We start from the raw sequence: 16,010 nt of genomic DNA on the forward strand, positions 1-16,010 counted from the left end.
ATCCACCTTAGGCATGGCTGTGTTTTGGTAACATTCTTCTTTGGCATGTTTGATTGGTTCCCTATTCTTCCCAGACATCGTGAGGTCTTCCGAGTGCCTCTCCCTACTCTTCCCCGTCCCCATGCTATATAGCTATATTTGTCATAATTGAAGTGCTTGTTGTTCTATTTCTTCATATGTAGGTTTTTTATATCCGTTCCCTTTTTCCTTTGCTTTCTCTTCGTTCTTTTCCTGTATTCACCACCGCTGCTGCATGCTTCTCTGTAGTGCTTGCCCATACGTTGGGTCTGGGCAAGATGGTTCGTCTAGCGAAAGATCCAAGTAGCCAAAGGCCACAGAAATATCTGCAAAAACTTTTAAGAAGAAATGGTTATTTCAGGTTTTATACATCATGCAGGTATCCATTTAATTAAACCATCCTTTTCCACTGCTGTGTACCCACGCCCAAACACTCGCAGTGACAAGCCTGATTGCCGCTATCGCTCCCGGTTCCTTGACCTGAAACAAAGGATAGTTTTTTGTCGCCTGGGTTGGCATAATGTGTTTCCACAGGGGAGGTGCGGACTCGTCCCCTCTAACAAAATGATTTAAAGCATACAGGGCGCGAGACAAAAGAGTCTGCTGTCGGTCTGTGGGTATTGTCCCCTTATGACCTTCCCCCTGCCCAAGCTGTTGTAGTTTTGCTTTTAGGGTGCAATGCGCATGTTCCACTATTGCTTGCCCTTTTGCCCTCTATGATTGGTCCCGGCGTGGTGTCCATGCGCTGTTCTCCTGCTGGGCAAACATCTTGCTTTCAACAGTACAGCTTTCTTACCTTTTTCTACGCACACTGTTTGTCAGCCCCTTGGCTTTGCAGGTGTTCTTCACAATAGCTACAGCCTGTCATTACAGTGAGGCCATTCGGTCTGGATCGCTCATAATATGTCTGTTGTTTTTTAACCAGTCCACGAATCCCTCTTTTTGTTTTTGAGCAATCTAGACCCCTTTTATTGTTCAGTCCATCATTTTCATAAAACACTTCCACACACAGCTTAATATCGTGAAAAGATTACAATGACAATCAAAACTGTTACTCAATATAAAATCATATCCTTTAACCATCTAGTAATTGGTAACCTTTTAGCTGAATCATTATTAAATATTCTTTCTTCTTCGAGATGTAAACCCATCGTGTAAGCATCACTACAAAACCAAGTGTCATTTACTGGTACTGCTGAAGGAGTCATGTTTTGCCATCCTAGCCTATATACATCCCCAGGCCTAATCTAACATGCTGTTCCCAGCTGCTGGGGAAGAGAGCCTCTCAGCTCTAACTCCAACCAAACAGGTCTGGGATGGGTGAGCAGCAGTTGCTAAGCCCAGGCAAAATGTCTGCTGTCTTGACTGATTTTTCCCTGCCACCTTGGCACAGCTCAGCAGTTTCTTATCTATCTTACGAGGCCTGTTCTTCATCAAAGCTTAGCTGTTTGTCAGAGGCTGTGTAAGGCCGATGCCTCCCAGATCTCCCCTTTCTGTTTTGCAGTGGCACCTGCAAGACTTGTTTGGGAGCTGTTATCAATTAAGGGTTAGATAAACTTCAAAACACAGCATACTTAGAATAGTTCAACGGAAGGCTAAAACAATATAGCAGTTACAATTACTAATTAAAAAGAGTAGGCTAATTTCACTACCTATAAATAAAGGATATGACTAAATACTACAAAATAAACAGTAAGGAAAGTACGGAATAGCATATTTAATTAATAGAAGTACTAACATTCAGATGCACAATTGCTAGGGAGCCCTGGATGCAGCGAGAATTCAGAGTGCCCTTCCTCACAAACTGGAAGATGCGTCCATCCGTAGGTAGAGGCATCCAACATTGCTGCAAGCAGGTCCAGCCTCTAAATCAACAGGCCAAAATAACTGGCACTTTTCTTTGAGTGGAAACATCTGATTTCATCCTCCTGTTGGGTTCCACCCAGAGCCTGGCCAGTACTCCAGGGGGAAAACCAAGGGAGTTTCTAAATAAGATTAAACACTTAAGCTCTTAAGTCTTAATATTCCTAAGCAAAGAAAGTTGAATACATGCATTCTTATAGCAGTTCATCCTTATTAATAACTACATTCCATCTAAACTACATCTTTCACTAGTGACTAGTAAGCCTATATATCTCATTAAGGAGTTGCCATTAATGTTAACATTTTCTCTTAAAAGAATTGGCGACTGTAGTGTAGTTTGTCCTGCTGCAGTAGCAAACATTACCCAGACATTCTGCTTAAATGATCAGTCGAAGAGATCGCAAACTGTCAGCACAGGGGCACCCACAGCACCCACAGCTGGATCCTGAGTGCTGGCTGCCTCTCACCCTCACGTGTGGTTGCACACACCTTGCCGGTGACCACTGGAGACTGAGACCTGTGGAGACACAAGCATAACCTCTTCCCCAGGTTATTAAAGGAAATGGTCCTTCCCAGTTACCCCTTTCTAGGTTTTTGTTAACACTTGAGCCTTGCTCTGGACTTCTTGTTGATCTGGTATCTGTGATGAGGAATGACACAATATTGGTGACACCTGTAACACAGGGGAATGTTTAAAATTTCATGACATATAATGCCTTATTTAGCCTTTTGTGAGGTGTAGATTGATATCTTGCATCTTGCCCCTTTGTTGTTGTTGTTGTTGTTGTAACAGACACTTTAGTTTGCTAGATGTATGCTTCACAGTGGCCTGACTAGCTGGTGAATGGGGAATGCAGGTCAGGTGCTTGACTCCCTGCTGTATGGTAGGATGCAAACAGTGCTCCCGAAAAGGTATTTATAGACACATGTACATATTTTAACATTTGAAATGCAGCTAAGTGAGTGACAACAGATTGCTGTAATTCTGAGGAGGTGAGTCCCCAGGGGCCGACACCACTTCCCTGTTGAAGAGATGGAGTCTGTCTGGTATTCAGGGCAAGTGGATAGAGAAAATTGTTTTTGTATTGCCCTGGCATTCTGGTGGAAAAAATGCATGTGTTTTTCATCTCACTGAAACAGCAGAGCATATGGTTGACCTGAAGCCAAGACTTCTCCCCCTTTTTGTTTTTGCAAAAGCGCTTTCAAGGTTTGGCGTGCTCTTTCTACGATGGCTTGTCCCGTGGGGGAATGCAGTGTACTTGCGATGCTTGTCTGTTTGCGATGGCGTTAGCTATGCGGTGAAGATCTTGTTTTGCTTTCTCTGTAAGTACTCTGGGTGATGTCAGTGAAGGATCTTTTCATAAAATATCAAACAAGCTATGCAGATCATCATCAGTTAGGCCCACAACGGCTGTATCCAATTTATGGTTCCTAACAGTTTCTGTAAATCTTTTAATAGCAGTTTTAAGTTGTTGCAGGACAATAGTCTGTTCACAGATTCTTCAGCCCAGGTACTGCCTGGTGATGATATCTGTACCTTTTCAAGTGCTATTTGCAACACCATTTGAGATAGTGAGTGTTTGGTTAAAGCAAGAGCCTTTTCCATGATCTCCTGTGTTTCTGCTGCTATAAGGATGTCGTCCATATAATGATATATAACAGCTTGGGGGACCTAGTGGGATTTTTATGTCTTATGGTAAAATAACGCAGTGGTATTGTTTTGCAGGTTTACTAATATTAATAGTGGGAATAGAAAAAGTAATTTTAGGTGCATCATTTGGATGCAAGGGAATGCTAAAAGAAATCAATCCTTTAGATCAATTACTACAAGATGCCAGTTTCGGATAATCATTGTTGGGGAGGGCATTCATGGTTGTAAAGTACTTTTATCCTCCATGGTATCGTTAATATGTTGGACATCATGTAAAAGTCACTATTTACCACTTTAATTTACAATAAGAAACTTATTGTCCCTTAATGAAATCATTAAGTTGGGATGACTTTTTTCTTGGCAAGGGCTACTGCCCGAGTCACACAGGTGATTCGGTTTACAAGGTGAGTGTCAGGGTGGGTTTCAGGGTGATTTGTGCTACAGTGGTGATTAAGACAAATTTGATCCAATTTGAGTTCCCCATTGAGCCATACAGTCATGACCCCAAATGTAATAGGGGTTTTCCAATATAAATGGGTGAATATTTGCTACTCAGTTTTCTGGGCCCCTTACATGAATGAGATCCTTGCTTTAAATTGCTACAGCGTGACACCAACCCCTGAAAAGCATTTGAGTTACCGGAGCCAACAGCCAATCTGCTCACAGATATTATGGTCACATCTGCACCAGTATCTAAAATGCTTGTCAGCTCAACAGATTTTTTAGCTTTAGTGAGAGTACATTTTACCAGAAGTTAACCTTGTGTCACTGTCTGAGTCCAAAAATATTTAAGGGGTACCTGCTGATCCAAATCCTGAGTCATTGCGGCTTCTCGGCATAGTATTAGGGGGAGCTGCAGTAAAATTAACAAGCTGAACAATTTTTGACCCTTTTGTTACTGAACACAGGGGTACAGACCATAATTTCGATTTTTTCTCTTCATAGCCAGCTTCTACGACCCCTGGTAAAACAAACAGCCCCTGTAAGGTTGCAGATGACCTTTTGACAATATTTTCATCAGGCAGATGGTTCAGAGGTGCACTCTCTCCGCAGAGTATGCACCTAAATTCAAGACAACAATCAACAGAGAATGACTGCCCCCTGCTAGAGGAGGTATTTCACCTGTAACACTGAGAACACGGAGCCCAAACCAACCGCCGCACCGATGCGCCAGCGGGCGGGCACTAGGACCCTGCAGTTCCTGGCCGGCCGCTTCCCTGGCCGGAGAACTCCGCGGCTGCAGCGGCCGCGTCTGGCACACACACACACACTCACACGGGCACACAGAGGAGCTCCTGACACTCATTACTGAGACAACATAAAGTGACAAATATTACAAATACGAGGACTCCATTAAGAACACATGAGCGCGCGATGCCGGGCTCATCCGCAGGCGGCTGCTCCGCGGCGCGGGGGGCTCGGGGAGGCCCCGGGCCGCCGTTGCCATCTCCATACTGCGCGCCCCGACCGCTGCTGGACCCCGCGGACTCCTCCGTCTCAGTAGTCTCCTCTGAGAAACGTTGCAGTCCCTGATGTGCATCCTTAGATGGATATTGTTCGGCTTGGGTGGCTTTCATCAATGCATTTGCCCTATCCCAAGTCATCAAGTGCTCTGGTTTTCCCAATTTTGCCTGCTCTGTTAAATCAGCTTTTATTAGAGGCCAGAGCTCTGACTTCATGCAATCCATCGCCAAGCTTTAATAATCTTTGTAGCATAGCTCTTAAAGCGCTCGACTTCATGGAAGTCTTACTTTGCATTCCCCATGTTTTAAGTACCTTGATTTGGCCTCCATGGCGTGCCGTGGAGTCTCCCGTCCTGCGTGGAGCTCCGTCACCTCCTGCCGTGTGCCGCCGACCGCCACCGGTCCGCACACCGAAATCACCACTGCCCTCACGTCAGGGTCACCATTTGTTGTGGTAAGGCATTAGCTGTCTTTTCCTACCTGCCAATCCACAGAAATGTGGCTCTCAGATCACAGCTAACCCTTGCAGGAGGTTAAAACCTTTGTGGGAACAAAAGCACAGACACCAATATGATGGTTGCTACTTGTTCAACTTACTAGCTGTGCAATTGCTTTATATATGCTCCTTAAAGGGATCCACCTTAAGCGTGGCTGTGTCTTGGTAACATTCTTCTGTGGCGTGTTTGATTGGTTCCCTATTCTTCCTGTACATCGCGAGGTCTTCTGAGCGCCTCTCCTTACACTAGTGAAAATAATAATGTTGTTACTTTTATTTCAAACCTATGAATGTTTCATGACCTGAACTAGAGGAGTACTAAAGGACAATAGTATGAGGTTGCCGGAAATGTTTGTGTGGGACTCAGAAAGGACTAACATTTGGAGAACTGTGTTCATTTTATGAATCACAAGAACATTCAGTTCTCTTACAGGCTGCCTCCCTACCTGGAGCAAGCCAACCAAACACCAAAAGACTTGCTTCTGGCTGTAAGACAAAAGTGTAGCCATTGATGGTAAGAATTATAAAAAAACCCTGGATGCAGTATAATATGGAGCTAGAGTGTGCACTATGGAAGGGATTATAATAGAAGTGCCTACAACTGTATACAAAATTAAACAGATTCAGTATCAAGTGTTCAAACCTGAACCTTTATCCTTACACTGTCTTCATAATTTTAAAGACAGTTTTGGTATTTTACTGGGCAAAAGCGGGGTTTTGCAACACAAAAAAATTTAAATTTTATGATGTTGAATGATATGGAAAATCCTATATCCAGCATCTTCTACTGCTTCTCCCACCTTCTCAGAGGCTAATGTCTGTTGAAGTCATGATCTAACAGGCTGTAACTGATCAACAACCAATCCTTATCTTTGTGGTAAAACATTTTTTTTAAAAATACACCTTATGAATCAGACCAGGTGATTTTTAAAGCTACCCTCTCATGTCTTTGATACTGTTGTTTGGTCGAGTATTCCATGGTGACATTATGATTCATGCTAAACAAAGTGAAAACTACTGTCCAATGGACTAAATTTTTGTGTGCAGCTGAAACTGTGACAAATACTAGCAGATACTCCAAGTGTGCTGTGGTAAATACTGTAAAGCTTTAGGGTCTTGACTGATCTGGCTAGGCTCCCACTTTCCTGCTGTAGAACAGTCAATAATGGCTTCTCCAGTCACTAATTTATCACATTTGTGTACGCACATTTGCAGGCAGTGGTTGAACTCCTCAAACATGGGGCTGACCCAAATCTGCCGTTAAGTGGAGCAGTAAGAAGCGCCCTCTGTGCAGCTGTCAGTACAGTGTATGAACAGCAGAGAACAACAGCACAAAGGATTGCTTTGGTGAGATAACATCTGGCTGTCTGTTGTTTTTTTAATTTAAGAAAAACAGTGGGTTTTGTCAGGTGCATTGAGTCCCCTTTCTGTTTAATGGGTAAGCTGATTTTTTTTTTTCCAGAACAGTTAATTCATGTCTATTCTAAAAGCTGTTTGTTTCTGTCCTGAGAAACAGGGGTTTTGTAGGGAAATTAATTTTCATGTTTGAGTAAAGAGGATGATAATCTCTTTGTGTAGAAGAGGAAAAATTACATTGAAGTCAAATGGGATGGTTGTAGTGGCCACAGCCCTGTCAAATCTGTTATGTTTATAAACACAAGCAGGGAAGGGAGATGCGTTGTGTTTGGTTGTTATTGTAAAGTGGTCAGTACCACTTGTGACAAGCGCACTTTCTCATCTGTGATGAGGTCAATGGCAGAATTTTTGTGAAATGTGAAAACTGGAGTTTTTCTCCTCAAGCCAGGGAGCACAGGGCTGATCTCATTCAGAGTGGAGGTGAAGAAGGCTGTAGCTGAGGGCTCTGGGAGCAATTTCCCGAGCTGGGTTCTGTTCTGCCCCCACCCTCACTAGTTGTCCCTGCTTCATTTGTTACTGCAATATTGAAATATCCAGAAACAAATAGCAGTTGGCTGCAAGAAGGCTTTACTTATGCAGTGCATTTGGATTTGACAATTCATCATCACCTCTAAAGGGGCAGAAGAAATGTATGGTTTGGTGGACAAGACAGTCTCACAAATAGAGGTTAAGCTCTGATGCTCAGTCCTGTCTCTCTAGCTGTGGTGTGAATGCAATTTTCTGGGAAGGTTTTCTTTTTGCTTGTATGTGTAATGATTTGATTTCTTCAGGTTGATAAGCTGCTTGAATGTGGCGCAGATATCCTTGCACCAGTCACTCTTAGGGAAGGACAGAGAAAAGCTGTGGGAACAGCTGTTGACTATGCCTATTATAAATATTATCAGGTATGACTTCACTTCCCATATCTGTGTATCTGCATCCATTCAAATACATGGCCTGTTGTGTTCTTATGAATTTTCTAGGGCCTTCTTCAGAAACTTTCATGGAAATCTGCGTTTTCCCTCCATTTGTTGTGAGACTCAGTTCAGCACTAAATGAAACATTAATCACTTAAAGTCTGAACACCTCTAATAGTTTTGCCTGTGAAGGCAATCTTTGCTGTCACATATTATAGTAAGGTTCCAATCATAGCCGGATTGTAAAGAGTTCATCTTAAACCAAGGCATTCAAACCAAAATTAATATGTGTTTCCATAAGGCTTCAGTCAAATCAGGAGAAATTATTACAGGTTATATATTATGGTAATTTTAGATGTGTTGTAAGCTATGATTGGACATTATTGATCAACCTTTAAAACAATGGATTTCCTAAATACAATATAAATTTAAATAAAACATACATTAATATATTTATAATGTATATTATGTATTGTATATAAACCAACTAAAATATGTATTTACTAAACAAATACATGGATTTACTAAAGTAGTCTTTAATCATTTATTAATCCCTTATAAAAAGAATCTTACTGTGAAATATAACAAATTTCTGCCTGATTTTTTTTTTTTTCTGCATATATTTGTTTAGAAAAACTTCTAAAAGGCCTGGGATTTTGTGACAGTTCTAATTAGAAGTAATGTAAGATTTTTTTTTTATATAGCCTTATTAACAAGAAAACTTACATGATAAGCAGATTGTGTATCTCTGGAATATAAACAATAGTTCTTCTGAAAAGAACAGAAGTAGTGGTGCACCTTGTTCATGGAGCAGCCTGCTTAGAGCTGATGAGGGTTATTGCATCCCACACTAATATTCTATGTAGACATTAAGTTGTGATTTATTTGCTTGCAATTGCAGCTGATCCTCAAACAGAAAAACAAATTAAGCAGTTTATAGCTGTAATCACAGGTCAAACTTGATTACTATACTCCAGGTACCTTACTTACTTTCCTGCCTTACTCTGGACTTTTCTCTGTACTCTCCTTGCTGGCACTCCCTACAGGGAAGCAGTATGGGGAACTGAGGAACATGATAGTGGACAAGCAGTGCCCTCTAGCTGTTTTTTTCATTTCCAAGAAACTTCTTGGTGCTTCCAGAAGTGCTGGGAGAGAGTCTGCAAGATGAGGACAGCTTCCAAGCACAAGGTCCTGCACCAGTATCAGGACAGCCCTGAAATGCTGGGGTTTCAACCCCAAGCCCCAAATGAAGGTTGACATATGGGTGATTCCCACAGCCCTTCCCCAAGGGGGGTGAGTTTGCCTTTAGGCTTCCCTCCAGGGTGCTCTGGCCTGGCAGACAGAGCCGTTGGGTAAAGGAGCCCCAGGGGTCTGCATTGAGTAACCCAAGGTCAGGGGTCCCACTGGGGGATAACAGCTGGGACCCCTTGCAGGAGGGGCAGTGTCTGTGTGTGAGGGGGATGCCCTGTGCAGAGTTCCCTGTTGGGGAAGGACCTCCCGCCTCCCTGGGACTGGGCTCCAGTCAGGTCTGGCCTTTCTAAACGCGGGCTGTGTAGAGATTCAGGATGTGGCTTCCTTGGTCTTATGTGTTTGGTTTGTTGACTTGGTTGTCTCCTGTCCCTTCTATGGGAAACTGCATTTCACCATTTATTCCACCTATTGTTGGTCGTGCAGTGTTGTTGTTGGGGTCAGTGGGATTGATGTCAATTATGTATAATCTGACTTGTTTGTACCCCCAGAGCTTACCCATGTACTGACCCTTTTGTATCAAATACCATTTGGTTATTGGTTCGTCTTTATGCTGGCTGTGTCCTTTATGCTAGGCCTAATAACTGGCAAAACAAGCCCCCAGTACTAATGCAGGCTGAGAGTAAAGGGATTGAGAGCAGCCCTGTGGAGAAGGACTTGGTGGATGAAAAGCTGGACATGACCTGGCAATGTGTGCTCGCAGCCCAGAAAACCAGCTGTACCCTGGGCTGCATCAAGAGCTGTGTGGCCAGCAGGTCCAGGGAGGGGATTCTGCCCTCTCCTCTGCCTCATGAGACCCCCCTGCAGTGCTGTGGCCAGCTCTGGGGCCCCCAGCACAGGAAAGACAAGGACCTGCTCGAGCGGGTCCAGAGGAGGCCACAAACATGGTCAGAGGGGTGGAACAGCTCTCTGTGAGGACAGGCTGGGGGAGCTGGGGGTGTTCAGCCTGAACAGAGGAAGCTCCGGGGAGACCTTAGAGCAGCCTTCCAGTACTCAGAGGGGCTACAGGAAAGCTGAGGACAGACGTTTTAGTAGGGCCTGTTGCCATAAGACAGGGGGTGATGGTTTTAAACTAAAAGGGGGTAGATTCAGACTAGATATAAAGAAGGTATTTTTTACAATGAGGGCGGTGAAAGGCTGGCACGGGTTGCCCAGAGAGGTGGTAGATGTCCCCTCCCTGGAAACATTCAAGGTCAGACTGGGCAGGGCTCTGAGCAACCTGGTCTAGTTGAAGGTGTCCCTGCTCATTGCAGGAGGGTTGGACTAGATGACCTTTCCAGGTCCCTCCCAACCCAAACTATTCTACAATTCCCCCCTGAAGAAACATTTGAAAATTGGTTTTGTTAACTTGTTGAATACTCACCAGACTGATAATTGGAACAACTGGAACATCTAACCTGGACATGTCCTGTGCCTTGTATCACAGACTGAGCTCCAAGCCAGGATCCAGCAGGGGTGATGCTGTGCATTTGGAATGGGTTGGCTTTAAATCTGAAACACTTGTGTGTTAGTGTTCTCATACATTAACTCATGGTATGTTGCAGGACAGAAGAATTGCTCACACACCATACCACGTACTGTCAGCATCTGAGCAGGAAGTTTTTCAAACACGCCGATCGCTGCTGGAACACATTACAGCAAAGCTCCGTGAGCGTGTCATCCTGAAAGAGAAGGAGTGGGATCGAGAAGAGCTGAGAAGATCCAAAAAATGTTAGTTTAAGCCTAAGAGTAGTTTGAGATTAAGGGTAGCATCACCTGGTGTGAAGGGGAATTAACTGTTGTAATTCCAGTGGTGCTGTCTGGAAAGGTAACTCCTAATAAAAACTGCTCCTACATATTTGGTAAGGAGATACAGGGGTTCTACAAACAATAAAGAGAATGAACAAAAAAATCTGAAAGAGAAAATCTAAATACGAGTTTAGTGCCTATCAGCTGCTTCCTGGTAAATCCCTGTACAAGATCTGTTACCACGTGTTAAGCAGTGATTGAGGAGAACCTTGACATTGTTTTGCATTTAGTGCAGGGAATGGAATGCATGCAATGGTGGCTGTGCACATCCAGCCTATTTTTATTCCTTATAGCAACTTATTCTCAGGTCCTTTCCTAAGACTCCCATTGTATCAGTGCTCGTCTGCTATTAGAGTAGCAACAATGAATATACAAATTAAGATGATTTGAGTTATATCCTCAGTAGTGCTCAAGTGTGTGGTGAAATCAGGCTTAGAATCTAGGTCTCTGAATACCAGTCTTCGGGGCAGAAGATGTATCATGCTTGGGAAGTGAACTCTGAACATAAAATTGTTACCTTTGCAGTTCAGCATAACCTGTGATTCTGTGGCTTTTCAGAAGCAGGAATTAAGAGTAAATTATCTGTATGATTTCTTTCTCTTGGCTGTGACATAGCAACTTGGCACCTTTTTTCTTGGCTTCTGAAGCTTATTGATGGAAATTGCATTTTATTATGTATCTTCAAATTTTATACAGTATACAGAGCCAAGCAGACTTTTAACGAAGGTGGATCTTGAGACTAGTGTTCTAATTCAAGTCAGAATACTGATTTTTGTTTTCCCCCGTGCCTCCTTTTGTCGATGTAGTGGATTCAGCCGTTCATAGGCGTGATTCAAAGAAGAAAGGAGGGAGCCATCGTGTGGAAGAAGTGAGGTAGGGCAGAGCTACTGCATTCAAGTATTGACTGTTCTTAATCAAAAATGCTATGCCCTGTTTTTTTCTGTCACCATAATTATTGTCACCCTGCCATTTTTCTCCTTTCTAATTTTCCTCTCTAGTCTACCCAGACTTATCAGCTGCAGTTAGCTTTTTTCTCTGCTTTGATCACATCACTCCTTTTCAGCTTCAGACTTTGCCATATATTCAGTCATCTTGTCCGAAGCAGTGTGTCTTTGTGTTTTAAACCAATTACGACACGAGTACTGTGCAAATGCTAAGAAATAGGCCCATACAAACTTTGTAGCTTACATTTCTTCAGAAATTGAAGGAAAGACCTGTGCAATTTGAATGTTATTTTTGGAATTGTATATTAACAAAAGTTTGAGTAATAATGGAAATAATACTTACCTCAAGGATACTGAATTCTGTCATCAGTTTTCCCGACTGCAGGGAATTCACAGGCTCCTGAACTTTGTCTCAGTATTTGAATCAAGGGGAACTAACATAGGTGTCAGGAACTGGGGCACTTTTGAAGACAGAAATTTTGAGGTAGCATTTTTGTTGAACTGAGATGGATCAATAATAGCATAAGATGCAGAAATAGCCAGAAGAATGTAAAGTGAAATAAAAATAAAATCCAGAAGGTTGAAGTAGCACAAAAAGATTTTACAAACAGATCTCAGCTATGACTTGCAGAGATGGATGAAACCTCAGTGAAACTTGGTAGCTCTTGGGAAATGTTTCTTAAATGGTTTTAAAAGATGTAAACACATAGCCCAGCTTGCACTTAGATCAAACGTTCTACTTCCCAGTCCCGCTGAAAGCCTTAGTCCAAGCACTCTTCACTTTATGCTCCAATTTTGGAATAACTGTTGTGGTTCCGTGGCCTATGAGTGTCCCTGATTGTTTCTGCAGTATCCCAGTGGGTTCTGTGTGGGTTTTTTAAAGACTGACATCTTGACTTTGTTATCTCTGGCCATACGTAATCAGGTCTGCCTGCCAGTTTGAAAATGGACATCTCCAGACCCAGTGTCATGAGTACACTGAAGCACGCAGTGTGACAGCATATAGCAGGATGTGGATATCCGTTTGGTAAAGGCTTGGGCATGTTTCTCACTAGGACACTTGGCTTTTCTGGGGACTGGCTCTGCAGCTGGTATGAAGTCTATTCCACACTGACTCCTGTGAGAAGCTAGAGAGTCTCCTGTTTCTTTATTGTTGAACATATTTCTATATTATAGCCATTTTAATTTAGTTTTATGGTGATCTGCAAGCATGCTGTCAGCTTGAGGAAAATCCTAAATAAACAATAATGTGCTTTCATTTTACATCTACTTCTGTTCTAGACTACCATTCTTTAAATACTGCTATCAGTGTGGACGTTCAGTTGGTATTCAGCTGTCACCTTGTATGCGTTGCCATGAAGTCTTCACTTGCAGTGAGACTTGCAGAAGCAAATCCTGGAATGAACAGCATAGGCAGGAATGCTTGGGATTGCTGGGTATGTCTGACAGTCATTACTATATAAAGTACAGTGGTTTGTGCATGTGTACTGACCTAGGTATGTCTTCCTTGTAATGGCCCAGTAAAATGTGTGTTCTGAAAGAATTTAAATAAAAAGGTTCAACTCATTCACTTGAATAGCTGTGGGTTTTGTAAACCCACCAGCTTTGAGAGCTACTACTGTGTCCTTACTTCCAGTTTTGAGAGAGAAGAATCTTTAAGGTGAGCGCAGAGCAAAGGAAATACTCTGTAAGACTGTTAGCTACTGTGAACATCAACAGACAACTTTCCAGGCTGAAAGACCACAAAAGATCTAATAAGCTAGGCAGAGTGGAGCTTTCTCTACAAACTCTCCTCTTAATTGCGTCTATCTGTATATTAGAAGAGAAATCAATGAGTTTTCTGACTGGAATTGTTGATACCACAATTGTGCTGATAAAAACAGCATTACACTGCATTACACACACCACATGCTACACAGCAGTGGAAGACTAGCATGGTAAAAATGGTACTATGCTCACATAGATTGAATGAGAAATCTGTCAAATGTGAGGATGGATACAGAGCTGCTGCTGTATTCACTGAAGTTCTGTGATCTGTGTGCTGGTGGTTGCCTGGGATGGGGCTTTTAAATTTGGCTACATGTAAAACCCTGTCTGTTGGGGATAGCTGGATCTGTCCCACTGGAGGTAAGTTACATCAAGCATACATGCTTACCAATATGGGCTCTAAATAGAATCAAAGTATTAACTAATGGAATAGAATAGAACATCAAACTACAAGAACAAATGATGGGTAATACCAAGGACTTAAACATGAAAAAAAATTACATTAATTTAGAAAACAGAGTTTTACTACCTTGTCTTTAAAACTGTAATGTTAGGGGTACAGCTGGGCAATATTAGAATGTTAACTAGTAATTATATAAGTTACTGCTTCTTTGTGGTGTAATCCTTTACCTGTATGGCAAATGCCAAATTTAATTCAATTCAGAGTAAGTGTGAATGTCTTCCTGTAGACAGAATTTTTCTCAGAAATAAACAAACTTCTTTTTAAGTAGTGTCTTCTTTTCTAGGTAATTTTCAGGTAGAAAGATTTTTGTTTGTTCCCTTTTTTCTTTTTTCTCTCCAATGGTTGTTTGTAATTTAAAAGGACCCACAATTCCCGAACTCAGGCCAGTTTGAGCAATTCAATCTGTTGCTCTGAGAGCCTCTAATGCCCTCTGTCCTATTTCCTGATTCCTGTGCCTTTCACTGTAGGGTGATGTGATTAGCATTTATTTTGTACCTTACCAGCAAATCTCTCAATATTTAACCGAGACCTGAAGTAATTATTAATTGCAGGATTAATACATTCTCAGATATGTTTACTAGAAGAAACAAATATCATTTGCATACTAATAATGTGATCACTGTTTGCTAAGAAGTTTATAGGTAAGTGAGTAGGTAGCCACAGGTACCTGAGAGTTGTGTCTGTTAACATCACGTTTGATAAACAATGCCAAAATAGGAACTTCCTCAAGTCTTGTACCTGCTTCCAGTTTATTGTTCCAGAGAAACTGACGGTCATCAAAGAAATATGGGTGGTTGGTTTTTTTCTTCTTTTTTTTTTTTTTTTCCACAGAGAAGAGTACAGGTCAAGCAGCTCTGGATGCAAGCAGTGCAGCATGCAAAAAGAATGTCACTGGCAAGAAAGGGGAAAATGTAAGAGAAGGAAAAGATCAAAGGAGAGCTGGAAGAAAGAGTAAAGTTGGCATTGGTGGAAGAGAGCATCACAGGAAGAATGACTGACTTGTTTCAAATCTCTCCTACTACTGTGTGGACAAATTTTAATACCACTGTACTTTCTGCCTTGTATTCCACTCCTGCTAAGGTTAGAAGGGATCTATTTTGACGTTTTGCGAAACTAAATCCAAACATCTAAGATACCACATATGAGCTCAAGTATGATAATGCCATTGAAAACCAGTGTGTGTGTGTATATACAAGTTATGTATTTAAATAAATGTTTGCAATTCGTGTTGGTTTTAATGGTCTAATACTGTATATATGTATTTTAAATCCCAGTATGGCCCATTATTAAACTTCATTACAAATATTCCCTCATGTAGGGAACAGAGGGCCCATTTGGCAACCGGACTTGCTCTCTAGGGATTTTTGTTGCTTTATGGGAGCTTTATAGATCTGGGATCCTGGGGAGAGGCTGCTGAGAACTGTTCAGCCCTTAGACTATTAGCCCTTGATGTTAGTCCACAGGGTCACTGACAATCCTGCCAGGAGAGTGACTACATGGTTCTGGGGGTGGACAGGGAGGCCCAGGTGTTTTTTTCCTTGATCCTACTGCCTAAGTGGAAAGGCTTAAGGAGGAGTAGGTGGTTCTTGAGGTTCAGCACCTTGTTGTGCAACTGTGTCACTGAAAATGGTTTGGATTTAAAACCACAGGACTTTGGGGGGGTCAAGGACTGATAGGGAGGGGTAGAATCCACCTGACAAAGTGGGGTAAAAAGCCATCTTTGCTAATAGGCAGGCCAACTTGAGGAGACTAGGAATAAGATAGAAGGGAGATGACGAATCACATTTAAGTGAGGAAATGGTGGACTGGTCTGACAAGCAAAGGGGCAGAGTCATGTGGTTAAGAGTCCTCAAAATCAACAGAACGGGGCAGAATGGGTCCCACTCACAAATCAGTAAGTGCTGAGAGGACATCATGGAGAACCTCTCATCTTTTCTTGGAAAACCAACTTGACTGTGTTGCACCTTTCTGAAGTGCCTGTACACTAATGCACTCAG

General features: G+C 42.3%; 1 protein-coding gene across 1 annotated transcript in view; it reads left to right on the forward strand.

Annotated features, from left to right (window-relative positions):
• Positions 1 to 15,233, forward strand: part of LOC141968879 (ankyrin repeat and MYND domain-containing protein 1-like) — a 48,714-nt gene extending 33,481 nt beyond the window's left edge. Inside the window, exons 2-7 of the mRNA XM_074924124.1 lie at positions 6,707 to 6,838; positions 7,678 to 7,791; positions 10,596 to 10,761; positions 11,646 to 11,712; positions 13,065 to 13,219; positions 14,845 to 15,233. Of these exons, the coding sequence (XP_074780225.1) occupies positions 6,707 to 6,838; positions 7,678 to 7,791; positions 10,596 to 10,761; positions 11,646 to 11,712; positions 13,065 to 13,219; positions 14,845 to 15,011 (801 nt within the window). The 3' untranslated portion in view covers positions 15,012 to 15,233. The remainder of the gene's footprint in view (positions 1 to 6,706; positions 6,839 to 7,677; positions 7,792 to 10,595; positions 10,762 to 11,645; positions 11,713 to 13,064; positions 13,220 to 14,844) is intronic.
• Positions 15,234 to 16,010: the final 777 nt, after the last annotated feature.

The sequence above is a fragment of the Athene noctua genome, chromosome 20, assembly GCF_965140245.1.
Source record: "Athene noctua chromosome 20, bAthNoc1.hap1.1, whole genome shotgun sequence".
Classification (NCBI taxonomy): domain Eukaryota; kingdom Metazoa; phylum Chordata; class Aves; order Strigiformes; family Strigidae; genus Athene; species Athene noctua.